This window comes from Cataglyphis hispanica, chromosome 1 (genome assembly GCF_021464435.1).
Source record: "Cataglyphis hispanica isolate Lineage 1 chromosome 1, ULB_Chis1_1.0, whole genome shotgun sequence".
NCBI lineage: Eukaryota > Metazoa > Arthropoda > Insecta > Hymenoptera > Formicidae > Cataglyphis > Cataglyphis hispanica.
This window is the reverse complement of record NC_065954.1, coordinates 1,509,571-1,536,962: the sequence shown is the minus strand read 5'-3', so window position 1 is coordinate 1,536,962 and position 27,392 is coordinate 1,509,571. Positions and strand designations below refer to the sequence as shown.

General features: G+C 40.9%; 1 protein-coding gene and 2 long non-coding RNA genes across 10 annotated transcripts in view; 1 reads left to right on the top strand and 2 right to left on the bottom strand.

Moving 5' to 3' along the window:
• Positions 1-27,392, bottom strand: part of LOC126855121 (uncharacterized) — a 206,281-nt gene that overhangs the window by 95,983 nt on the left and 82,906 nt on the right. The gene's annotated exons all lie outside the window — the stretch shown is intronic.
• LOC126855142 (uncharacterized) overlaps positions 1-27,392 on the bottom strand; it is a 116,792-nt gene that overhangs the window by 26,944 nt on the left and 62,456 nt on the right. The gene's annotated exons all lie outside the window — the stretch shown is intronic.
• LOC126854898 (optomotor-blind protein) overlaps positions 1-27,392 on the top strand; it is a 77,773-nt gene that overhangs the window by 14,656 nt on the left and 35,725 nt on the right. For 2 of the 7 annotated variants that reach the window (XM_050602072.1, XM_050602063.1), the window contains exons 3-5: positions 15,088-15,201; positions 15,634-15,747; positions 17,458-17,620. In XM_050602072.1, coding sequence (XP_050458029.1) covers positions 15,088-15,201; positions 15,634-15,747; positions 17,458-17,620 — 391 coding nt within the window. The remainder of the gene's footprint in view (positions 1-15,087; positions 15,202-15,633; positions 15,748-17,457; positions 17,621-27,392) is intronic. The other 5 variants (XM_050602081.1, XM_050602113.1, XM_050602098.1 and 2 more) reach the window with 5 other exon arrangements.

The following is a 27,392-nucleotide window of genomic DNA, read 5'->3' as shown; positions in this document are numbered from 1 at the left end:
ATGCGTGAGAGGTTTGCACGCAGCTTCTCCGTTGCATTCAGCGCGAATGCGTACCCTTACTTATAACTCCCTTTCCTTTTCTCTCTTTTTCATACGCAGGGTTACGCACGCTTGTCGCCGGTTAACGGCGCTCACTATAATTAGCCGTATGGTGGGCTTGCACGCGCGTGCGAACCTTGAAAGTGCGTGCCGCGATTGTGGCAAAAGTGTCGGTAGCCTTCGCCGTGTATCGACGTTTCTTTCGGGTCGTCACGAACGAGACTAGAGGGTGTCTCGAAGCAAGAGTACCTATTTTTCCCCTCGCCCAACCGGAAGCATCTTCTGCGCTCTTCGTATGTGTGTGTCTCGATCTTTTACACTCGATCCTTTTCCGTCGCGTGCGCGTTAAAGGGCATTTTTTTAACGTTAATTGTGCCGCAATATAGAAATTTTTGCAGCCAAGTATCTTTATTATATATTAATACTGAGAAATAAATTAATAAAATTTAAAAAAAAAATATTATTTTGCATCCTTTCTCTTTTTGCTCTTAAGAGAAAGAATAATTTATGTAATAATAATATATAATTAAATAATAATAAAAGCATTAATCTCCATCTGCTCTTAAAGAATTAATACATCACATTGAATTTAAATACAATAGTTATAGTCCAATTAAATTATTAAACATATATATACACATAATGTCTCGCTGTGAAAACAACTTGCTTCGTCGCGATCGACACACAAACTTTGCGTGACGTTAATAAGGAAGTTTCTCGTGTCGGAATATTGAAACTGACAGTCTATAACGAGTCGATGTTTCAGTTTCATCGTATATACATATTTCGAAGCGAGATGAGGAAGAAGACGAAAAATCAAGCGCGAATAGTCCAGTTCTTTTGGTTCGCAAATTATTGGCCTTGCTTTTCACACTCGTTGAGCTCCCTCCTCTCTCTCTTCTTCTGTCTGGGTCACGCTCTTTAAAAGCGATGATATCTACATGAGACGACTTTAAGCATTCTTACGTTCCATTACTTTTTCCGCCTACGAAGTATCGCGTTTTACGCTTCGACGAAAATCAGCCGTGAATCTCGAGAATCGTAATTCGTAACGAGATGTTTCAAAAAACCAGCAATATAATATAAGAGGAGGAAGATCGCCACAACCATATGCGCGTTGCATGAGAGTTGCTTTTAAGATCTGTCACTGTTTTGGTGACTCTAGATGGGTTCGAAAACGCGCAACATAAAAAAAAGATAAGAAGAAGAAGAAAAAAGCGACGCACGCGTTCACGCTGGGAGGGGGAAGGGAGAGCATTAGCGCAACATTACTTATATTCGAAGCCTATAATCTTTCCGTGCCAGTTAAACGATACTTGTGTGTCCTGTGCATTCCGCGCGGCCAATAATTACACGAATCAAAAGGAGGAAGGGGAGGAGGGGAATAATCGCCGCATTCTTGCATCACCGCTCATAAATATTGGCCAAAGCGTCAATTCATTACCGCGCTTGTACATGCCGGGGGCACTTTGTCTCCGACGGCTCTATATATCGGTTACACCTTTCTCTCGTCACCTTGCTTGTCGTGCCGAATCGTCATCGTGCGAACTGTCTCGCGTAAAAAAAGAAAAAAAAAGGAAAAGGGAAAGACGCGAAAAGACGCATATGTGTTACTTTGTTTCATTCACGATCTGATAGATAGATAGATAGATAGGTAGGTTGTTCCGATGGCTGCTGCCGATCTTTTCGCGACTTTGCATTAAAAAAAAAAAATCATCATTCTGTGAAATTGTCTTTCATTATCGAATGACACATTCGCGAATATTTTGCGTCTTATTTGATCAATTTGTCCTCTCGTCTCATCTTTGCGATTCTCTGTAGTCTCTCGTCATCAATTAATTCTCTCTGCATTTTCGCAATTAATTTTCTTGGATATTTTATCTCTTTGTTATTATATTAAATCGAGTTATTATCGAATTCATCATATTTTGACATCAAACTAGATGTATTTATATGGATTCATTCTTTTATTTATTTAGCCTCCTTCAGCTCTACCTTTTAACCGTTTGCGTTTCTCTTTTCTCCCCTCCCTGCTCTTCCTCGTATCTTCCGCCAGCTTTGTTTTTATTTTTTTTTATTTTACTCAAACACGAATGTCCTTATCTTCGGCAGCACTTGGCGGCGTGTTTCAAGGCTACGAAAATCCATACATATACACGCGATTACGATGATAGCGCATCGCATTGTATCAGCTCCGCACGCGAAGCTGTTTCACGCGCCGCACGGCGTGTGTAACGCTCGAAAGAGTGCTGGTGCGAATCCCCACGCTTTAAAATCATTTTTCTTGCCCGTGAGCTTCCACATGTCTGTGGAAACCCACACTTTTCACACCGCGTGGCGGTGTTTAACGATCGGCACAAAACTCAACGCGTGTCGGTTGTATGCAAGTCACGCATCCATATTGATTGAATGTCCATTCGTCGAGCTTTACCATCCAATAGTTGAATTCTCTGCAGAATTAAAGTACTTCGAAATAAAAAAAAAAAAAGAATGCGGTTGGGTTGAAAATAAAAATAGAAGAGATGGAGAAATTTTATTTATTTATTGTTGCTATGCTTAAAATTTGTTTCTATACTTTTCGGATACCTTATCTTTGCCTCTTCTTTTTCCCCGTTATATCGCGTTCATATATCGCTGGGAGTATTACTATTATTCATAGCTGTGCTATTATTTAAATCACATATTTTAAAAGACGCTATCAAACGAAGCTTTCGTAACAAATGATAAGTGCATACAGATTACTGCTTACAGTTGATAGTCAATGCCGCGTACCGGAAGGTTATTGCGAATATTAGCATGCGGTGAGGTAATGAGGCGTTAAATACGTTGCATTGTCACGGCGATACATTTGCACATAAAGTGCGGCATATCTTTGCCGTTTATTCTGTATCATCTATCACAAGATAATCGTGCATGGTTAGTCACGATTTGGTTATGCGCGACAGTTTTTAAGGACGTAAAAATGCAGGTGAAGTTTGAAGATTGTAATGCACACGCGGTATATATATATATTTTGTGTGTCTGTGTATATGTATGGGGACGCAGTAAATTTCTGTCCATTGTTACATCGAATTATGGCCGGACGGTTATTTATTGTCTTTAGCAATATTATGTTATCTATGTCAGAACGCGTAATCTTTAATTTTTCAGATTAAGATCGTGTCATGTTCATGATAAATGATGTAAATGGTACAGAGTATAGTCATCGAGAGGCAATAATACTGATCACCAATATAAATCAGGAGAATAATCGCCGGTGGAGACAGCCTAGTTTATTTAGCGCGTAATTTCGCGGCTTTTCGTCACATAAAATGTCACGAGCACAGGTGAAAATTTATTAATGCGGGAGAGAAACTTTGAAGAATATACATTTTAATGTGTTGAACAATGAAGATATTGATGAGGCGATATCGAATATTTATATGTATATTCGATACGTTATCAACAGTAACGATTTTCAAATACACTGCAACTCACGTTACAAACTATATCAAAATTCTGTACAATAAAAACGTATGTCGGTTTTCATGATCATTCGCAGTGTTTGGATCTTGATCGATCGACCAGATCCATCGATCGGTATTGCCATATCAATCTACCTACCGGTTCCATCGGCTCGTTATCGAACCGCGATGAAAAAAAAAAAAGGGGATTGGATCAAATTCCGCGCGAATATATTAATTTAAAATTGCTGCCGCTGCTCCGCCGTTGCATCGGGTGGGATTATAAACGGCGATTGCGATCTGACGTGCGTTTCGAACAGGTGCGAGAGCTTTATTATATCCGTCAGTATAGAGAGAGCAGGAGATCCTATTATATTCTCGCGGTACGTCGAGATCATCTTTTTCGACACACTTCAGTTCTGCGAGACACGTTGAAAGCATGCCCGCTCAAGTTTAATACGGTATCGATACCGAATGAGTGACATGTCTTCTCGTTAATATCGAAGATAAAGTATCAGTATAATTCATTGTCAGAATGCACATATATTAGAATGCGAAAGAATACTACGAGCACACACCTGAAAATGAAACATAATTTGCATGATTGACTAAACGAAATAGCGAATCGCTTATGACGCATTAGATCAGCTGAAGTTTGCGATAAAAACGTGTAACGTTATCGGTCCTTGAACACGATAGCTGCGTCCATGAAGTGTCTAATTAAACGTCTCACGACACATTTCTTTGCGCATCGCACTTCGCCTCGACTCGACTATCGTATCGCACGAATATGTAATAACGCGGCGTGTTAATGGTCGGGACTTTACGCGCTTCGTATTATATATACATACGTGCATTACAGCTGGTTCAAATCTTGACAGGCAGCGGCGCGCACTTATTTTTATATAATTATACAATATAAACTGCCGACGCAGATACACGCGGAAGGGGGATAATTACTTTCTTGCCTCTAAGGCAATTCTCTCTTTTTCTTTCACTCGTGCATCATTATAGTTGCTATGTCGAAAATTTTTATTGTAAAGGAAAAAAAAGATTAGTGGGAAATTAATCTTATCGTTGAATTTAAAAAAAAAAAAAAATTAACATTTAGCAAGACTGACTTGACAGTATTAGCATGAATATGTAAGAATTTAATTTTGTATGAATATTATAAATATCTAAAGAAAGAACTGCGATCGCACAATCTAATCAGTATATCAAAAAAAGCAAAATACAGTTCGATACCGGTTTTGCCTCTCGATGTGACAAATTACTAAAGATAGTAACATGTAACATGTTCGTGAAAAATTTCACTTGCCGTACAAAAAATTTTAATTTATGTTTATAAAATCTTAGGAATATTTCTCGAATGATTAAATGTTTTGTTAATTAATCCTTACTATGCTTAAATTTTTAAAATAATCCAAGACAACATTGTTCATATGGAGAGGAGAGATAAATGGATTTCTACTAAATTGATGGCTCGTTTAAAAAATTTTTAAGAGCACGAATAGAACGCGGAGGAGGGAGAGAATACGATATACCCGGCGCAGCAGGAAGAAAGGAGAGAGAGAGAGAGATCGCTACTCAGTGGTCGACGGCCAATTTCTGAATGCAAATAACGGCGGTGGTGTCGAAAGGGGGTCTCGCGGATGAAAACGCGGGGGGGAGGCAGTAGAGTATGCAAATAGAAAGCTGTTACGGGCGTCTTCTTCGCCTTCGGTCTAACCTACCACTTGCCACTTGAATATGACGCGCGAGCCCAACCCCTTTCTCACGGCGCGGAAAGTGTGAATTCAATGTGAAACGCTGGCGTGTGGTGGGTGCAAAATAAAAAAAAAAGCCTTGAAATTGAGGATACGGCGCTCGGGCGTTCGTAATTTTTTCAGCGGCTCATTTTGGACCGTCATTGTTCTCGCAGAAAGGAAATCTTTTCTAAAAATAAGCGTAGCCTGAAAATTTTCATCAATGGAATTTAAATTAATTTAATTTCTCACGTAAAAGAGCTGAGTTGTTCATTACTTAACATCGGTGGTAAAAGGAATTAATCGATTGCAATCTATTGATAATTTTGATTAGCAAAATGGCGCAATATATTTTAGCCGGTTCAAGTATTCCGAGTGCACCTCGACAGAATTATCGCGGGATCCTTGTTCCTCGTGCGATCGTTGCTACGCACATATCATAGATGTTAAGCCACGGCAACGACAAGCTGGATCTGATTAATTAGCGATTGTATGTGTACGCGGGCAAATTAATCTCGCGCTTTATCTGGAGGACTTTAATAGGTAGTACCTAACCATTCACCAGCTGCCAGTGCACGAGATATGGTTACCCCACTTTTAGCGATCTATATTAAACCATAAAAACATCCGCGTACCACTCCATTCTAATATCAATATCCGTTATCTTTTTTTTTTTTTTACATGTCATCTTTCCATACATAATTGCAACTTGTTATCGTTATTTTATCAAATGCGATTGTTGATAAACATGGAAAATATGAAAAGTTGGAAATATTTCTGATTGTTAATTATAAGAAGAAAATTCTTTTTCCCTTATTTGGCTGATAATCTTTTCCATCATATTTTATAATAACTATAAATTTATGACACCCGGTATGTATCGATCGTGCGTCATTATACGATCGAGCCGGGTTCTCCGACTTTCTCACACCTGAGTTGAAGAGCCGTAGGACTAATAAGAAATCCTATAGGGGCGGCCGCATGGCGAGATCACGACGAAGGAGAGCCTCCGTACTCACACATCCACGTACAGATGTGTGGCACGCACGCACGCACGGAACGAAGACGGCAGATATAATGATGGCCGTGGCGTGCCCTATAGCGTGTAAACCATAAGAGATAATGCAACAGTGGAAGTTCGGCTGGCGCCACTCGTTATTTATACAGTGTGGTCGGCCAGAAAAGGGGTCTGTCGGGGGATCTCTCGGGACAGGGGGTGAAGGCCGGAGACGCCCACTAAATTATTATTTGTTCTTGGCGAGTCATAAACGTCCGGAATTATACCGGGGCTACCACGAAGTCTCCATGATCGCGAAATTTTTGCCCGCTGATCTTTGAAACAGCAGGAAGTGATGATGAGAGTCCATTAGCACTCGGGGTCCATTTTCTGTCGATTCATTTTTAATTTTTTACAAATCGCAATTTTTTTCTCGAAATCGCACGTGTCCGGTAGAAACATAAGTCAATTGTTGCCAGAGGAATCGCTATGCTAAGACAAGGGATATATATTTTGATTGGATTTTTTGAAAATTCGTGAATGAACTATGAGAGGTGAAAGGAGATTTTCTTTCGATTCTGACTTGGAATTGAAACAAAGGCTTGCGTCGCTTTTCAGTCTCACTCTGGGTCCGTTAACGGGCCGAATCGCGCTCATAATAAAAAGAGACGAAACGTTCACGAGGAGAGAACCTCTCGATGGATGCGACTTCGGTATATTCGGTCGGTCTCTCGGATCCGGTTAAAAAAGTTCCTCGCTGCGGGGGTTCCGCGGGAGGAGATGCGGCCAAAGGATGAAGGGGGAAGAAGCTCTCGAAACTCTGCCCGAGCGACGACTATCGGTTTCCCTATCGCGCCCGCTCATCTCCCTTTCGGGCCTACTACGCGGGGCCCTACGCGGTGGAAAGGCGTATATAAACTCTGCCTTAACTGCTTTACGACGATCGTTTGTACCGATTTGTTCGACAAGACGCACACAAGACTCGCACAGTCGATAGGTTGGACAGGGTGGCAGGGAGGGAGGGAGAAAGAGGAGAAGAATAGGGGTGGAGGACGCGGAGAAGCGACCCTCTTCTCTCCTTCGCTTTCCGCTTCCCCTTTTCACTGTCAGTTCCCTTTGCGAATAGATTTGTGTCCTGCCCTTTGCCGTTCCATAAAATCTTCTTCTCCACCTTTCCTTCTCGTTTCTCTCTTCACATTCTTCCATGTCTTTACCATCGTGTTTTGCTTCCTCCTGACGTGGATTCGCCGAGGAGAACGGCTCGCGTGTCGTTGCGGAATGCATCGATAAATTTACGCAACGTAAACAGATTAAATTATAACGATGGCAGAAAGGTACACGCGCGATAATTATGCGATATATGGCACGATTGATTAATCGAGAAATGGGATACGACGGGGGATATTTGCGGCGCGGCCGATTTAAGGCCGCGTAATTTCCATTAGATTCCGGGGGAACTTTTTAATTTTCTTTGCGTGGCGTCGCTTTTGCGCGAGGATCACGCGTCATGCGTATAGTTCCCTAAACCCACTATTTTATGCTTCTTAGTTTATAAAGCGCGGAGGATGCGAAGGAGCCCACGCTGTCCTCGTCTACAACGGGTGTTTCGAGAATAAAAGATCGCAAGATCGAAGACGTTGAATCACCAGCATTTATCATATCGAGAAAACAAATATAATGAATAATTAATATAATTTGCGTAAAATAAATTTGTATTCTGCTGTTTAATGGCCCATAAAACTCTTAGTTCAATTAAACTGTGTCATCCATATATTCCTCTTACATATCGCGTGTCACCCGTTACGTGGTCGGAACACGGCGCGAAATCGGCGAGAGATGGAAAAGAAAGAGAGGAAAGGAGGACGACGATAAGGAGAGGCATGGATTGGCGGGCGAAGAAATAAATGGGCATGCAAAAGGGACGCGACCAAATCATCATGGTGGGCGCAGCGCTTAGCGATAAAATAAATTAACTTAAGGCTACCGGCTTGCGTTGGGATTCTTACAGTGGCCGCGTCCCTGTCGCGCGTAATGACGCGCCGTAAATAACCGTTCCCTCTTTCGATAATATCGACGCGGGCGAAAGAGGAAGGGATTCGGTTAGACTCTTTGGCGTTGCGTAAAGACGAATGCGCGTTACAATTGCTCGCCGACGTGCATTATCCGCGTGTGTGACGTCGTTATTACGCCTTTGCAGGGAGCTCGCTCTCTCATCTGAGCTAATAACGAGACTTCTTTTTCTACGGCCTCCGGCACGTCTGCACGGCACGGAGAAATCGTAACAATTAGTCTCGTAAAGTCGTAACGTTCCTGGGCACATTGGTTTCTTGGCGCCGAGACGCGACGAACGCGCACGTGAAGGACTCGAGGCTGTTTTTAATTACAATTAAATGAAAAGATGAAAGGTGCAATCTTTTCGCGTGCGTTGAGAGTTTAAAATCGAGGAAAGTAGGCTGCAAGATTATTTTTCACAGTATAACGTGTGTATAACGTATAACAATATGACAGATAAAACATATTTTTTTTTTAGATGCATGCAGATAATTCGGTACAGTGCAAAACGTATTTATAGAACATGCGTTGATCCTGCGTTGCACGTATTCGCTTCATTGTCAAAAGCGCGTATGTGCTTCTCGGAGAAATATCGTCCTTCGGAAGCGCGAAACCATAATCGTGCCATAATCAACCGTCGTAAATAAGGCGCGACGATCGTATAGGATATACCTATCGGGCGTCCGCGTCGTAAATTCGCGGTTGGTTTCACTGAAACGGCGGCGGGTATACCTCTATCGAGGTATCAGCGCAGCTTCGACAAGGAGAAGCAGGAGCAGGAGCTTGCACATGTGAAGGCCATCTCTTTTCTCCCCTATTTGTCGTCATTACTCATCGATATTTCGCGAGCGGTTATTTATATTCGTTTAGAGAGAGGAGGCTCTCCCCGCTTCAGAATTGCATAACTGCGATAGCCACAAATGAGATACTTTACTCGCATAAATTTTTTTATTTTTTTTTCTCTTGTTATATTAATTTTAAACATCATGATCAATAAAGTGTCACCATCTGGTTATGGAGTATTTTCTTTTTTTTTTTTTTTTTTAATTGAGAATTTTATGAGTTATATTTTTAAAATAATCTTAATTTTTTATAAATCGTTTTGTCGTGTTGGAAAATTAATTACATTTGTTATCAATTATTCAACAAGGAAATTACATCTCGCTGCATTAATGATCGGCATCACGACTATAGAAACTCGATATGATCAAACGAAGTAGCGTCGTATATGCGAATTCGATCAATGTGCAGCCCGTTTCCCCGACGTTTCTCTGTCTCTCGTTAACGAGGCAGAAGCCTCGGCAAACGGAATACCAAAAGAACGCCCGAGGCCGCGTCTAGATCGGGTTCCGCCGATAGAGCCGTAACGCCGAAAATTAGCGCCGTCCAAGAAACAAATATGTGAGAAGAGAGAAAGGGGGAGACAGCGGTTGTGAGGAACAGACAAGGACAGCTCGTGCGACGTCGCCGCGAGAGAGAAGAGAGATGTGCGTATGTATAGTATATTCGTGCCGGTGAAGGGGATGCGTGCGTCCCGAGTTGTTTCGCGCTTGCTCGTCGTCGTCGTCGTCGTGCTCTCGCACATCACCGCGGGCTCCTGAGGTTTCGTGGAAGCGATCTCTCTTCCACCTGCCATATATTGCGGAAAGCACAGCACCGGAGATGGGATGTACTGGGTGTCCCGGAAGTGCATCGTTGCGGTTACACTCGAAACTGGCAGACCACTTCCGCGTATGGGAGACGAAACGCGACGAGGGAGAGAGAGAGAGGGTCGTCGCAGTACGACCGAGATCGCAAAATAATCGAAAAGATAAAGGCAGAATAATAAAAATGCGCGGATTATTTTGCTTTTATAATTACTGTCTCCACGTATATAATTAATATGTATAATGCAATTTATTAAGTGCATTTATATATGCTAATTGTAATTAAATTATGAGATACGGAAAGTTAAAGTTATAGTTAATCTGACGGGATTGTACGCTGTTATCGAAAAAGATAGGTCTATCCGGTCGATGATAATTGCAATCATTGCAATTATCGTCGGCTGAGAGGAAGAGAGAACGGGACAGAGTATAAATTATATCGATTAAAAAGATTGGCATCTCGCAACTTATTAACGATGGCATCCGCGATATAGGTTCGTGCTGCGCATCGATCGAAAGTCTCGAAAATGGGAGTACACCATATGCCATACGGGAATAAACCGACATGGTATACTCTAGAAAGAAAGAGAGAGAGAGAAAAGGAAGGAGAGAGAGAGACCGCTATGTGTAAAGCCCTTTGAACATTGTAGCGGGACGAGGAATTACGAACGAGAAAGCCGGATGATCGACTGTCGGACGAAGCAGGTGCTTCTTCGCAAAGTTGCCCGTTTTACCGCGCTTTATCTTGTATTCCATTCCGCTTCATCGCGCCATACCTTCGGAATCAATCATAACGCGATATCGCGCCACGCTTACCGCAGTTATCATTTCCCAGGTGTAATTGTGTCGTCGTAGCTACATATTTAATGGCGATAATCGCGGAGCAGGCGTAACGACGCGTGCATATGTAAATGAGACAATGTGTATGGTGTGCGCTTTCGCGATGTACCACCGGCTCACATGCTCCTCGTTTGCATGATTGTTATCTAAACTCTTCTTTTTTTTTTTTTTTTTAACGTGGACACGGTACCGGAATTGTTGCATTCTCACTTGTTCTCGCGAAAGTAAACACTTAATAGCGGGGTTGTGTGTGCAATCTCTTTTTGAAAAATTAACATATATTAAATGGATTTTACGTTATACTTTATAAATTTCATTAACATTGAGAAATTGAAAGATTTTATTATTAAAGCGGATTCAGTCAATCTCAAAATAAAAATCACAGAAAAAAAAAACGCCATTATCGGCAATACCGTGTATCTTTAGATTCTACTAATTTTCTCGGATATGATTTATCGCGCGTTATTTGTGCGGCCGTCTCTTTGACGGTTTAATTTTTAGTATTATTGACGCGGAGTCGACAACGCGGCAATGCGGCTCGATCTAGCACCTAATTCTTGTTCTCCCTGGCAATAACATAAGCCGTAATGATGATACTGGTCGTATCCGATGCCGATAAATATTTCTGATGACTCGGCCGCTGTCGTAAGAACCCGAGATCTTGAGACCTCGGAAGCCCTTTCCCGTAATCTGTGCGCATATAAGAGGAGGATGGCCATTAAAGCCGAACGGCGCTAATCGACGATTATTCCTCAGCCTCTAGAGGAATGTCGCGTAGGCAGTATGTCTTTTCTTATAAAGAAAACTTCCTCTGGCTGTGAACTTTCGCTAAACAGTATTGAAAAAATCTCAAGACTTTCACTTTTTAATTATTTGGCGAATTATTTGATTAAAAGATATTCTGTAAACGTATATTGTTTTTTAAATATATGTATATAATTTGTAAAAATAGATTATATGTAGAGAAAGATAGAGGTACATAGATTATATACAAAGAGAGCTATGAAAAAATAGTTAATATGAAAGAACGCGCGCTGATTGGATGCCGATTTAGAAATAACTTTATCGTAACTAAAGACAATCCTAATTTACTCACGTCACTGTGTCTCGAATTTGAATCCGCAGAGTAGTCGCACGGTAGTCATATGTCAGTTGCTTTCGACTGGTGACAAGCAACGTCTTATCGGGCCGTTCCGATTTATAGTTTTAAACGGCGATACCCAGAGAAAATGTGGCGGCGAGACAGAAGGAAATCGCGGCGGGAGCTTTCAAAGGGACATTTTATCGCACGATTTACAGCTTTCGGCAGCCTCCGTATGACAACGGCCGGTTATAATTTGTATACTCATTAGCGGATGAGGTCTAGCCAAGAATTATGTATGACGGAAGAAGAAAAAGGTTTTCATCGCGACAGATACGGGGAATCGACATCCCGTTTTCTATGATACACGAGGCGACCGGATAGATCTTGGCCTTCTGTATGTGATTTTAATGTGATAACATACATCCGTTTTTCTCTTTTTATATCTCTCCTCTGTGATCTCCGAATGAGATAAGCGCTATACGCAGGCGTTACTTTGTGAATATAATTTTGGACATTTGTGTCCAGATACCTTGAGAAAGTATCGTGTCAACTCGCTTTATGTGTCTCCACGATAATTAATTCCGAAGGCATGAATATACATTAAAGATGAGATGGCTGTTTACACGTTTCGAGCTGATTTTTTAATTGATCGAAAACACAGATAGCCGGACGCACTCGTCATTCGATTAATTTAATAGGCGCGCGAATCAATTAAATGCCACGTGACGCTCGCGTTGCTTGAAAAAAAATAGCTGCGTCTGTCTGCATTCTTGTTTCTTAATTGTTCTTAAATTAGCGATAACGTCGAATCCGCGTAAATACCCGTTTCGTGTTTTATGTAAGACATCCCAACGATTCATTTTGCTATTATGAATCTATTGCTTCTCTTAATTTTATATTGTTGCGTTTTTTGTGCAACGACATAATAATAAAATATAATTATATAAAATAATATCATAATATAATAATATTATAGAATATATATTTCATGCGCCAAAAAAACATAGAAACGATTTTTTAAACATTATGCAATCCATTGATCACATGACCGTCAAGATAAAAAATAAAAAATCATTCGCGTAGAATTTGCGATGAAGCGTTGACAGGCTCGTCAGAGGATTCCCTCGCGCGCGTCCTCCCGCAGGATATTTTGGCTCACATAGCGCGGATAATCCGGCTTAGTGTCCTCATGATGTGAATGAGAACGGCGTCTCGTTTATCGCGAGCGAATGTGCCATCGAACCGAGATGGACCGAAAGATCCTGTCTCTTGCTCGCGCTGAAATTCCATGGGGTACGGGACGTGTCTCTGAACGGATGGACAGTAGGCAGATGCTACCAGAGAAATCCTTGCGGCGCGTTGCTACCTTTCTTCGCGATACCTTTGACGTTTCGCAAGACGAACGGTCGATCCTTTTTTCAGAGTTGCCTTCGATCAATATCCAGCAAGAATTTGAGAGTTAGAATTTATAATAGGATTTTTTGTAATCGTTTCGATTAGCTTCTCAATTTTCATACATGTATAATGCGTGTAAATAAATATAAAATAGTTTTTATTTCTATGTTATTTGACGTTTATTTATTTTATTACTTAAAGATTCGTAGTTAATATTTTTTCATATTTGTTTTCGATGTTTTATTTCACTTATTAGGAATAAATAATTTGTGTGTTAAAGCAGATTATAATTTGATCAAGCGCATCATCGTCTTTAAATCGAGACAAAAGATAGGATTACAGATAGCTTTTTTGCTGTCATTATGTAAAAAACTGTCTATACAGAGCCGATATAGATATACTCGGATGTGTGTCTTGTCTTGTATATTTCTCATCTTTTGTTTTGTACGTTAAAATGTTTTGATCTATTAATGTGACTGAGATTTGATGAGATTTACTGCACTTATTTGCAATAATGTAATTTTTCGTCGCAACATGATCGTGAGAAACTATTTACGCGCGCGTTTAAATATGTCATGAGAGAGAAAGAGGGAGAGAGAGAGAGTTTGAGAATATAATAATATAATTGTTATCGTTACACTCAGAGCGCGATGAAACTTGGGTAGCATGTTATAAAAAAACTATTGAAGTATATACTTTAGTATAGTATTTATGCATTGTTTTTTATGATAAACATAAATTATAAATTGATGAGTCACGTCTACCATTTGACCATTATTATTATAGTAATTATGTTTGGTGTAACAGAATTCTCAAATAATGTGATAATACTTTACAAGTTTAATAGATCTTAATGCATGCGTGTGATATAATAATTAATCGAACTGCATATATATATCCGACAAAACCTGTGAAATATTTTATTTTGATTTTCCAAAATAGCATCTTGCGATACAAAAGTTTGAAATTTTTTCTGCGCACATTTTAGCACGCGCGAAACAGCACAAGCGTGATCTTTCATCATATGGAATCTCGTCTATTCTCGAGAAAAACATGGTCGCGTGTAACTTTCCATTATAGAATCAGCCAAGTATACAAGCACGACGATGGATCTCGTGTTTCGTCCGAAAAACGTGATTCCGAGCGACGATTTTCTAGGTTTCTCGCGACACCGATATAGGTACCTCCTCTTTCCTTCGTCTCGGATATAATTCCTTCGGACAAACACACGGAGCGTACGTCAACGGCAGCTACCGGGATGCGTAGCACGGCCGTCGTCGTCGTCAGTTTCTGGCCCGGGGCCCGGTTTTTATTCCAGGGAACGCGTCTCGGAAGCCACCGGCGCGACCGCTGTCTGACAGCGGCCGGGATTGACTCGTGCACGTTTCTATCCCGACCTTTCAGGATTCTACCAGGTGTCGTCGACGTGACTTCGCGGCCGCGCGTTCTACGGAATGCGCACGATTCGTCCCTCGAAGACATTTCAGGAGTGAGAACTCTTCGAATCATGAGAAGAAAGCGATGACGGAAAGAAGGCGACGACGAAGCTCTTCGTGTTTTAATATTGGCGAGAGGATATCAAAGAATATAATGTTTGCCTTTTTTTAGGAAGATAACGAGTGACAAATTATTTTCAGCATTATACATACATTGTGCGAGACATAACATATTTTTTTTTTAATTAATATATAAAATGAAATGCGCGCGGATAATACAAATGATCAACAAAGTGGTCTAAAATAAAAAACGCGATTATACGAGTTGCATGATAGTTTAAGTTATATAACTCGCTTATATAATCAAGCAAATAATCTAATCGAACTGTATATGTTGATCGGGGGTCTAGGCAGATGTTTCCTCAGATGAAGTTCCGAGTTTCCGGCCTGGATGCTAAGGCCAAGTACATCCTTCTGCTGGACATTGTCGCCGCCGACGACTACAGATACAAATTCCACAACAGGTAGAGAGGTTTTGCGTGGTATAGGGAAAAGCGGACTTGTGGAAATATAATTACTATTGCGGACAGCTTGTGTTAACGATCTCAAGACAAAAACGAGCGTTTCTTGAAGCGCCATCTTTCGACATGATATACCAATTACTTATACTTACATTTTATTATTAGCTTTTTTATTTTTAATATTAATACAAATGCTCTTTTTATATATATAACGGTTTCAAAATTGAGCTATATGAAGTAATTTTCCATGTTTGATAAGTTTTGATAACGTTTGTCGAGATTTTTAAGATCGGTTGTCCGCCGGAAAGCGTCATATCCAAGGATACGAATTTTATGCACGGTTTCCCCTTTTCCGTGGGAACATTAAAGAAGCTCAGCAGTGAACGACAGAACTAACGTATGCTGTGTTTTTTGCGATCGCAAAATTGTTCGCAGACGCATGTTTCCCGCGTATAAAGTGAGGGTGTTCGGGTTAGACAAGCAGGCTAGCTACATACTTCTAATGGACATCGTGGCATCGGACGAATGCCGATATAAATTTCACAACAGGTGATATTTTTGACCCTGCGCGATCGAAGCGATCCTGAATCATTCTTTTTTTCTATCTATGAATTAAAGACACGATTCTAATATTTGAGAGATTGAAAAATATATTTGATTAAACATTAATTATTATTTTTTTTTTTTTTTATAAATAATACATATCTTGGAATTGTTTTTTTAAATAATGATCCGGGATCGATCTTGATCGGTTTACACTGTTTTCCCTAGAAAACTCTCTTAAAATAAGTGTGGAGCGTGCGCTGCGAACAATTCCTCATACTCGTCGAAAATAATTTATTTCTCTGATCCTGTGCATCCTTTCGCGATCGTGTGTTAAATCCGATTAATTTATTCCGTCATGCGTAATAAGTTCAACGACTAATTTCTGTACAGTTCTCGTGCGAATAATCAATTGTTTACATTATTTTAAAAATAACTTGATAAATGTTTAATTAATAAAAAAAATTATATTTGTATATATACTGTGGTGGAGCAATATTTTCAGAAATAATAATTTTCTCTCGCAGAAATGCCACATAGGGGAAGGGCTCATGGGGAAATTATTTCGACTTGTATGGGGATCGCAAGCCTTCACATTAGTTAACCGAGATGCCTTGCAAATGTCGTGACGGTATTTCTCAAAGTTTCGTTACAACATAAATATATCGTACATATTTTTGAATGTGATCTTATAAAAATTATGTAATTACACTTTGTGCGCGTTAATTATTAATGTTTCGGCGTCACAGTTTGAAATTCAGAAATGATTTTATTTGCCATACTTTTCGTCGAAGGTTTCTCTTGAATTTGGGCGAGCGCAAATATTTGCGTAGCTTCACAAAAGTGAACAACCGTGTGTTTCTTTCGTGTACTTTCGCGCACTTTACGACAGCCGCGCGCAACTTTTTCGCGACAGATATCGAATCTCGGCTCGCGTTCCGACAGAAGGGACTCGATTGGCGCTTCTCCACCTCGAGAAAATTCTTGCGAGGCATCTCGGATACCTCGACGCGACGTCGTTTGGACGATCGAAACGCAGACCACAATGAACGATTACATCATACCGGCGACCGCAGCCACTTTGGAGAGAACTCGTCCAACAAGTTCTTCCTTCGGTCCTTCGCGCTCGAGTTTGACCCACCTGCGACGACTACGAACGGCTGACACGCCTCCTTTAAAAGACAACAATCGCGCCCGGTTGGTGATGCTCGCGGCGAGCAAAACTACTCGAACTAACGAGGTTCACTTTGTACTTCTTCTTGGTTCATTCTAGATTATCGATTGCGTCATTTATGTTGAAAGATACGTAGGATTATTAATTTACTGCGAAAGGAAATTGTAATAAGATTTATTTATGATTATTAAAAGTACGATTAACTCGTTCCCCATCTGTGTTACCAGTCAAGTCTAGGTAGAAAAGATGTCGATTAAAAATTAGGTAATGGCTCTTTTTTTTTTTTTGGTGCAGTAGATTTTGTAAACTAATATTTTTCACAAATTTCTTCTTTTTTGAGGTGTGAAAATGAAAGAAATCAGTTGAAGTGAATTACAGTTTATTTCGTCGGATTTTATTTTTCTATGGTCTGCTTTTCGGTCCCACATTTATCCTAGGTAACGATGAAGATCGTTAGTATCTTTGTCGTTGTCGAGGCATGTTTCGTGACGCATGTTGCACCCGGTATCTTTCTAATATACTTTTACGCATGTTGCGAGCAGTAGGTGGATGGTAGCGGGTAAGGCGGATCCGGAAATGCCGAAGAGGATGTACATACATCCGGACTCGCCGAGCAGCGGCGAGCAATGGATGCAGAAGGTCGTGAGCTTCCACAAACTCAAGCTCACCAACAACATCAGCGACAAGCACGGCTTTGTAAGTACTGTACGTAACGCCAACCAAACAATTACTTACTTACTAGCTACTCTTTAAGCTTACTCCTCTGGTTTGCAATTAATCGCTAACTTTTGGATCTGCCTGGAATGCGCACATTCCACAACAGGCCGATTCAAAATGTGAAACGGTCGTAATCGAATGTACATGCATGCGACATTCTTTGCTTTTCACGATCGATCAAATATTAATAGGGAAATATATATATATATATATATATATATATATATATATATATATATATATATATATAGACTTTGAGCATTTATATCGAGAATTTTTCCAAAAATAAAATATATTTGTTTAAATAATTTTTTTACATAGAATGTTAATGCGGAAAAGTCAGTAGAGCTAATGCTTTTCTACGTAACAAGATTTTATTTAGTATACGATTTGAGAATTTTACCGATATACGGGTAAATTCTTTTGAATAATCCTCACGTTAATCGTACACTAGCAAAGAGGAGGCCGGAGGATTCGCGAGAAACCGGAAACGGAGCAGTCGCGTTCCTTCACAACGGCCCTGAAGGATCCTGTGAGGCGCGCGCGCGCGATCGGATTTCCGCGCGGATACCTTAACCGCAGCGTAATCTCCGGATTAAGTTATCGCGATGGATTTCGCCGTCAAGTAGTTTCGCCCCTTTCCCCGCATCGCTCGTTCCTCTCTTATTCGTCTTCTTCTTCTCTATTAGCCTCGGCCGCTTGTTCCCTCGAACCCCTTTCGCTCTCATTCTCTCTTTTTCTCTCTTGTCCTTTCTTTCTCTGACGCAAGGGTGCGCGGAAGCTAGCATTAACTAAAGAAGAAGCCCGCCTGCCCCCCTCCTCATTTCTGCGGCCATGGTGGGGCTCTGTCTCTTTTTCTCTACCTCGTTCTTTTTCTTTTTTGCGAATCCTTTTTGCGGCCAACCCGTCGGCGCCCTTTGAAGGATCTTGCATCGCTGGCTCGTGAAATCTAGTCCTCCTTACCCAGAGCTCACCGATGTCAATGGCTGGCTGTCGCGCAGTGCGTGGTAGACCTTTGTTAAAACCACTCTCCTACCTCCTCCTCCCCCCGTTTCTTCCCTTCTCATCTTCTTTCTCTCTCTCAGCGTGTATCCCTCTCTTTCTCGTAAACACTCGCGTAAACACGTCTATGCGCCAGGTGAAGAAAAGTGGACGAGTACTCGTGAGAGAGCGAGCGAGATGAATGTATGTGAGGGAAATCGTAAAAGTAAGAGAGGAAGATAGAGGGAGAGGGGCTAGATAGAAAGAACGAGAAGGAACAACGAGCAGATTGTCGTCGAAAAGTAATGTGGCCACGACATTATGCATGGTTCACCTACATCGTGTGACACGGCAGCGGGCGTGCGTCTCTTCCGTCCTTAAGGAACCTTTTACCTCTCTCTCTCTCTCTCTCTCTTTCTCGGAGTAATGCAGAGAGATCGGATCCAGTTTGTGCACGAGCCCAGAAAATGCCTCTCGAAAAAATCTCCCCTTTCGAACTCCTTTTTCGCGTCGCGGCTAATAAACGACGACCCTTTTCACCTGGCCCAACCCTTTCCAGATTTACGAAAGATCTGGTCCGAGAGAGGGTTCTTTGAAGGATTATGTGTTTTTTCACGCTACTTCAAAAGCGAGTCTATAAGAGCGATCTCATATGGATACGGTGGAGTACACACTTATTGAAAAACGCGAGTATATGATTATTTACTGACGTAGGATATATAAAAGATCCGTTTATTTTATTTTATTTATTTTTTGAGCGTGCACTAAATTTAAAAAATTAAACATAAGTGCAAGAGTAAAAAATATTATTGGCAATTCTAAATTTCAACATATATTAAGACCGACACATTATATTATATTATCGTTTTTCAAAGGCAACAGATTTAAAGATTTATAATAATAATAAACAAAGTTGCGATTTTTTGCTACTTACGCGAATGCATTTAGACCATTAGTAGAGCGTGTAGAGATTTGTTATGAGTAAAGTTTAAATATGCGTCTTGAGATTTGACTTCGAGTTTAACCCTAATTTTCGCCGAGATTTAATCCTCTTCTGCTTATCCTACTTAGTGAAGGTCTGAGAGGGAAAAGCAAAAAAAAAAAAATTAGCACAAACACCTTGGAATCCTCTCGAGTCTAATCTCGGCGTCTCGAGGGAAACGGGGAGGGGGTCGGGCAGAAGAGATGACGACGCACCGGGCCCTTTGTCGGGAAATCCCAGCGTGGCAAACAAAAACGAGACACTGCCGAGTCACGGCCCTTTGGGATGTCTTCGAGGGCGGAGGGCCTAGGTCCGCGAGTAAATATCGGTGAAAGGCCGTCAAGGACCGCAAACAGGACACCGACGGTACGCCACGAGAGACATCCCGTCGTGGCGACAACAGCGGCTGAAAGAACCTCGTTGCTCCCGTTTTAAAGTGACACCGCGTGCGCTTCCTCAGACGCTAGTAAGCATTAGGCGTGGGAATGTTTGACAGGATGAAAGCGCGGGGCGGACCCGATTTTAAATGGAAGTTAGAATATACGCGGTTTCATATGTGATACGTCACATATATTTCATTATTAATTAATGTAAGCGTATATAAAAATTATGACGGAAAATAATTAAAATAATTAAAATTTATTTGCTTAAAAATAAGTAAAATTTAAAGATATCTCTCTACTCTCTTTTTCTTTCTTTCAACATAAATGTTGATGTAAATGACGCATTATATGTATATATTCCCGCCTTTAAATTATTATTACGTATTATTTATATGTTACATATTATTGTTTACATATTAAATATGATATATATATATATATATATATATATATATATATATATATATTTCAATTTTTTAACTAGCCCTGGGCGCAATCCGGTGGCAACTCTCCACTGTTTATTGTCGATGCGATTGTTTCGTTTTTTCGTGGTTGAATCATGTTATCGTCATTATGGCTCGCCACTAATGAAATAATTTAATTTGGTAATCGAAGCGTTTTGCCGCGGGATATCCGAAATGCTGAAAATACTAGAATCACGAGCGACCTTCCTCCACGTTACTAAAAATCGTTTTCTTGATTCACTCGCGAAAACGTTTTTTCGCTTCGTTCTCACTTTCGACAAAATTCTTTCAGCTACAACGAGCAAAGAATTATTTATATGTCAGCTTATCAAAGCGATACTTATTACGAAGTATCCGAAGTCTTATCAAATCTGTTTTTTTTTTTTATCGATGTATGCAATAGCGGATATTCTTATCGACACACGTGCCTAATTTTTCCGGGAATATAATGAGAAGAATACTAAGCTTTTTCCTATTCAAAGAAATTAATTTTGCTCGACTCAGAGACATGAACGTAATAATAATCTACAGCATCTTTCATATTTTGCCTTTTTTCTTTGTCTAATATCCACGTTCAACGCGATCCACATCCGCTGAACGATATTTTGACGAATTGTTCGAGGAAGATAGAGCCGAGAAACTATTTTGTAGGCGCGAAATTTCAGTATCTCTCGATACGTGCTCGACATATCGCTCGGAATTCCGTTGGAAATCAATTTTCAATTTTCGCCCGGTAGTAGCGCATGCACAGGGGCATCCATATCCGCGCGTCCGCGCGCGGGAAAAAAAAGCATCGAGAAAACGAGGGGAAGAATTTCTTTTCCAATTTTGCGAAAAAAAATTAAAACGGAGAACAATCGGTCTGTGGACCGAAACTCGATCAAATGTGCCTCGCAGCTTTAATTATCCAGCGCCCAGCGGCGGAGCTTACAGAAGCACGGTCGAGCGGCGCTCGTGATTTGTTTAGTAATGGATACGTGCAGCTGTAGTGGTGTTCGTTAGTTGACATTCAACGATAGACCGATATGGGATGCAGCTTATCCGAGAGATAGAGCGGCGTTCCCGTTCTTGCTTGCTTTCGCGAGAATTTTTGCCTCGCGATATTTACGTTTCGTAAGAGCGGGCGGCTACATTCTTAAATCGTAATCGAGATCTCTCTTCTCTCTCACGTTTACAATATAACTGCTCACTGCGTAAACTTTGATTATTTGTTAAGAAAATAATCGCCAATATACGTATATGATTGAGAGACAGCTCTTGTAACGCAGCTTACGCATATAGTACATTCGTATTGACGCAGCATGCAAATAGAACATGCGGTTCGCAAACCGCAACACGCGTACACATACATACGGAATACGCACGGAATAGTATCGCGGCCAGGATATTAGATCGTCGCGAAGCGACGCGACGCGGCGCAGTTCGTTGCGTGCGTCGCGTGTACGCACACACGCATGGTCGTTCATTACTGTGGCATCGCGTGTCCCGAGGCGTCGTGCGTGTAAGCTTCGACGGTGGCTCGCGGGGGCCATTTTACTGTCCGCCGTGCGAGGAACACCGAGATTCCATACGTGTCGCGGACATTAAAGTCCGCTACGATCAATCAGATGGAGATTAGTCACGAGAATCGCAATGAGATTGCGCACGTTTATACCTCGAGCGTTTTGCATCGTCCGCGCGCATTAATGTACGCGATTGTGCGAAGAATAGCATGAGATGCTTGTACAGAGTGTGGCCATTTCCTGCAAAAACATGGAAAATCTCATATTTTCAGGCATTTCTTTTGTATATCGAGAAATTAGGGAACATTCGTGGAATTTTATATTGGAACTCGGGGAATTTTTTTTTAAATCCTCTCTTTAATAATTTTGCTTCTATATTGCAAACAGTTGGCAAGTTCAAATTAATTATGTGTTTAAAATATATTATAATTATCTATTTATCTCTCTTTATATCTCTCTTATATATTCTTTATATTGTAATTTTTGGTCATTAGAATTTGGCATTAAAAACGCATACAATAAAAAAAAAACTTATTTAGAAAGTGCCCCAAAAAATTTTTAAATTTTTCTTTTCACTTAAGACTGAAGAAAAGTATCTGAAAAATCAGGGAATTTTCAAAGAATTTTTTTTAAAGATTTGAATAAACAGCCTGTTGTACATCATCAAGTTTATAGTTTACGATTATTTAAATATATTTAATAATATACAATACTCGTATTTGACGCGTATCTCATACATAATTTATCTATTGCGCGCAAAATCTTGATTCGTAGAGGGATTAAGCGAGATTGTCGATAATTATATCTCGAATTGATCGAGAAGAAATGAATACTTTGATGCTTGCGGTATCAAAATTCTTTCTCTTTATACATAGTCGCGAAATCGCCATCAATGAGATCGCAATTTATACTCGCGTTTACACGCCGTTGAGACGATTACGTTCGCGGCTCTTGTAATTTGTGCAAGTCTGAAAAGATCGTTCCGGTTTTATAGGCATGCGGATTTTGTCATTATTTACCGTGTATAAACTGGCATTTAATATTCTCCGTAAGTGTGTGCCCCGATAACGCCGTGTTTACCTTCGTCGGGATCCGTGTCGCTTTGTTCTCGGCGCCGCTCGGCTACTTACCTAATTATCGGCGAACTGTACCTTTTATGCGTGCACGCAGATGCGTACATTTTGTGCCTCAGGTTTTTCAATATAATTATTAATACATATAACTCCCGACTTGCCCGCTTTTAATACCAGCGCGTCGTTTGCCTTCAATTTTATCGTTTCTCTTATTTACATAACGATTAACTTCCGTCGAATGTTTGTTTGGCGAATGTACTAGAAAATATCGCGTGTTAACCGATAAATAATAAATAACAAATGATAGTATCAAGTTGATGATGTACATTTGCCGCATTTAATTTTCGATAGTAGAAAAATATCGAAAATTTATATAAAAGAATTGTCCATTTATGCTTTTTCTCTATCTATGATTATTATATTATCGAGATATTTTGAATAATAATAATAATTAACTAATACTTTAACGTAAATTTTAGATTTTTTTGTATTTCGAGAGACAAGTAGCATTAAGCGAACTCGTGTCACGCCCGTCTTGTTTAGACCCAGTGGAAAAAAAGAAAAAAAAGAAAAAGGAGTTCGCGCTACGCATGCTCAGACATTACTAAATCATTTGCCCGCGGCTGCATTTCGCACGCACTCTGCAAATTTCCCTGGGGCTTTGCTCTCCGGCAACAATCGAGCGCGAATTCTACTACGAATTCTAGTCGATACGACAAGAAAAGAGATCCCGCTCCGCGCATTATCGTTTCGCAGGCTGATATTTAGCTACGGTCGAGAGAAAATATCTTACGATTGTTTTGTCTTCCGGTGTGTAATCCTCTTGTCTCTCTCTCTCTCTCTCTCTCTCTTTCTTTCTCTCACTGATCGTATTGTACATCGTACAACCAATTTTGTAACCGCTGCTAAAGGCGTGTCGGTGTAAATTCCTGAATCCTTAATGAAGCAACACGAACACCCGTAATAACTAAGTTAAATCTCTTGGCGTGATCGAAAGATGTATATCGAAAATGTACCATCTCACTCTCGCAGCCCAACCCTATACTTTCGACGTCGTATACCGCTCGTTTGCTCGGCTTCACCGTTTACTTAAGACACCCCGAATTAATGAGAACTCTGACGCGCGCGCGCGTTCATTTGCAGCTTTGCGGCGGACTGGCGTTGACCTATCTCTTAAAATTTTATGATTCCCGAGAAAGCCCGAAGGAAATGACGTGGCAAAGGCACACTACGCATGTCCGTCCGTATTTGCCGTAAGGTCGGAGAGGAGAGGATTAAACGGCGACGATTAACGATCGTGCATTCCGTATCAAGACATCATCGTGTATCATCCGCGGCAGCCGGGTACGCGAGGACTTGCCTGGATAATTTGCGTGTGTCGAGCGAGAAACGGGCGTGGAGTCCGGGGTCGAGCCGCCACGGTGGCTTCTGATCGTTATAATAAATGGGATAATGACATAACGGGCGCGCCGCAGGATCGAGAGCGCGCCCGGAACCTAACATCGTAATTATTACTTTCGGTTCGCCCGCCCTTCTTCCCCTTATGTGTTTTTTCTCGCGAATTACTTTCTTCCGCGAGAAGATGCGTTATACCAAATCGCGCATTGTGATTAGAAACATTTCTTTTCAAACGATTACGAAAAGGCAATGGTAGTCTATGTTTTTTAGGACGAACAAAACGATAGTTCTTTAAGGGATGGAGAATCCTTACGTATGGATGCGTGACGTACGCGGATAAATAACTTGCAAGATCGATCGTACACTAATCTCTTGTTTTTCCGCACTTTTGAAATCTTTGTTTAATAAAGCAAAACTTTCTTCTACTCGCAATGCATTGGTTTATTGATACGCCGAGTGAAAACTTGAAGAAGGAAGTAGACACTGTATGATAATACAATAGTTGCGATATTTACACGTAAGTTGATGAGTGAAGAGGCGTTTGCCAACTGTCGGTTACTTCCTGCTCTATTCGTCAACTTATTCTCTTGTGTACAATGTTTCTGAATAATATAAGTTCGATGAACTCTAAAGTACAATGCAGAAAGATCAATATGAGGTACTTCAATATGAAGAGAGCATAAGTAAGTTAAAGATAAATATGCCTATACACGTAGAAAGAATGAGAATTAGATACTAATCGTTAACGCGTAGATTTTAAGATATAAAAGAAACTCATAAAAATTCCAATAACGCGTCATATACGAAGAGTATGTTGTATCGCATTAAACGAAGAATAAGATATTATTTTACGGAAATGATACACGAGAGTGGTGATCCGTTTGTTATCTCCTTTTTCGCACCAACTCTATGCCCACGCTAATTAATAGCTCTCCTTCCCACCGTCTCGTTAATCAACCTCCGCGTATGCGCCGCACTTGTATGTCGAACGACTAACCGGCTGCCTTTCATTTTTTCCGTCTTAATACGGCATTTCGCGCAGGTGGCACTTGGCGGGAAATTTAGCGAGCCACTCGAGAGATCGCTGGGAAATCGCGACGCGAATTTTATCACCGCTAAATTGGAATCACGAGCGTCGCGAGTGTTTCTTATCGCACACGGAACGGAATAATTACACTTGAGACGAATCGGTAGAGATTGAAATACGCTATCCATCTAAGATTTCGTGTCGCGAGATTAACGTGTCCTAAAATCAAGACACTGAATTAATCTTCTTCTCAATAAATTTTCCACTGAAATTATCAGACTTAAAATTTCAGGCTACATGTTTCGAAGAGAGATATAAGTATAGTGTGCAAATCAAATACAGATTCAAATACAACTACGAGAATATATATGCTCAGGATTACAAGATGTCGGTAATATATAAATAATTTTATTATTTTATTTTAAAATGTCTAAAAAAAATAAATCTCTTGAAAGAGATATCTGTCTCACAGAGCCCCTCTTCTGATATTTTTCCTCTCGTATCTACTCCTTTCGTATTATTCTTCTTATTTTCCGCTCTTGTTGAACGGCATTTTTCCGCGCTTTAATATTCAATTTGTAGGTCGTTACACGGATACGTCACGCACCTGTCGCGTTTCCGAGTGAAAATTTCACGAGCGAACGCACGCAGTTGCTTTCGAATTCGCCTAGTTTCGCAGCTGTCATTGTTCTTCCGAGTCGGCGATTTCTTCGCGAAGAAGTCATATCTTAGCTCGAACGTTTAAGTTCGAGGGCGCCGCAAGCGTGACAGCTGTCACTCAGCGGACATACATCATCCACGAGGTTGGCATATTATTCCAACCAGCGGCATTCATTTCGCAAGGTCGATTATTTTGCGCGCACGTGTGTGTGTGTGTGTGTCGGTACTTATCGTGCAGCCGTTCTAACAGCGAGATAGACCAGCCATTCTACTTGCAGTAATCAAATCGAATCGATGAATTTTTTATCGTTCGCGTTACCAACGGCATTAAATAATCAAACGTTATATGGGATTCCTCGCGTAATCGCGTATGTAGATCAATGCGCAAATTCAGTATCACACCAATCAATGACCGGACTTCACCGTAAATTATTAATTATTCGCGTAATCTCGTTAATTCATACGTTACTACTTTGATCACATCTTTTTTTTTCATTTTCAAAACGAGGATGAATAATCTATAAAACGCCGTTACCGATCGTCATTGCTATAATTACATACTTGATTAACTTGGCGTGCAATAGAATCAACGATTAGAGTCAGATAGAAAGACGGGGGAGCCTCGCGGCATTCAAGTCCCGATTTCGCCGATAGAGACGCGGTCGTGAGAGGAAGCCATAAATTGATCTTGACGAAAAGAGACGAGAGTTCCGGACGAGGTTGAAACGAGATAGGAACGAATTTCGTTGGGATCACCGATGGATTTCCACGGTAAGCTCTCTCTCTTTCATTCTTGCGTGTATACGTAGGGATAGGGTGCCGAAGGGCGCACAGGGAGATAGAGTAGGTCGGTTTAATAGAATCGAACAGGCGGTAAGGCGATCCCGAACGATCTGTCTTTTGCCGCTGAACGGCCCAATCGAAACCCTCCTGGCGACGTCTGACGCGACTTTTCCTCACCTCCCCTCCCCTCCCCCGCTCTCCCCACCTCACCGCTACCTCTTAACATTGGCAAACAACCCTCGTACAACGTCCCTAACGGACGTCCGCGCTCCGTTTTGTGGGGTAAGACGCGCCCTCGCGATCCGAAAGTGATGGATTCCTCGTTATACTTCTTGTAGCAGGGCGAAAGATGGCGACGATATAGATGCTAGTTCTAATTCAGAACACGACATTTCTATTTCCCGAGTATAAGGAAGAAAATGTCTGAACATTTACAAGAAAGAAAAAGAACGTTCACAAAATATGTAAGAATATAGAAGATATTTGAGACAACCATTTATGTCTACT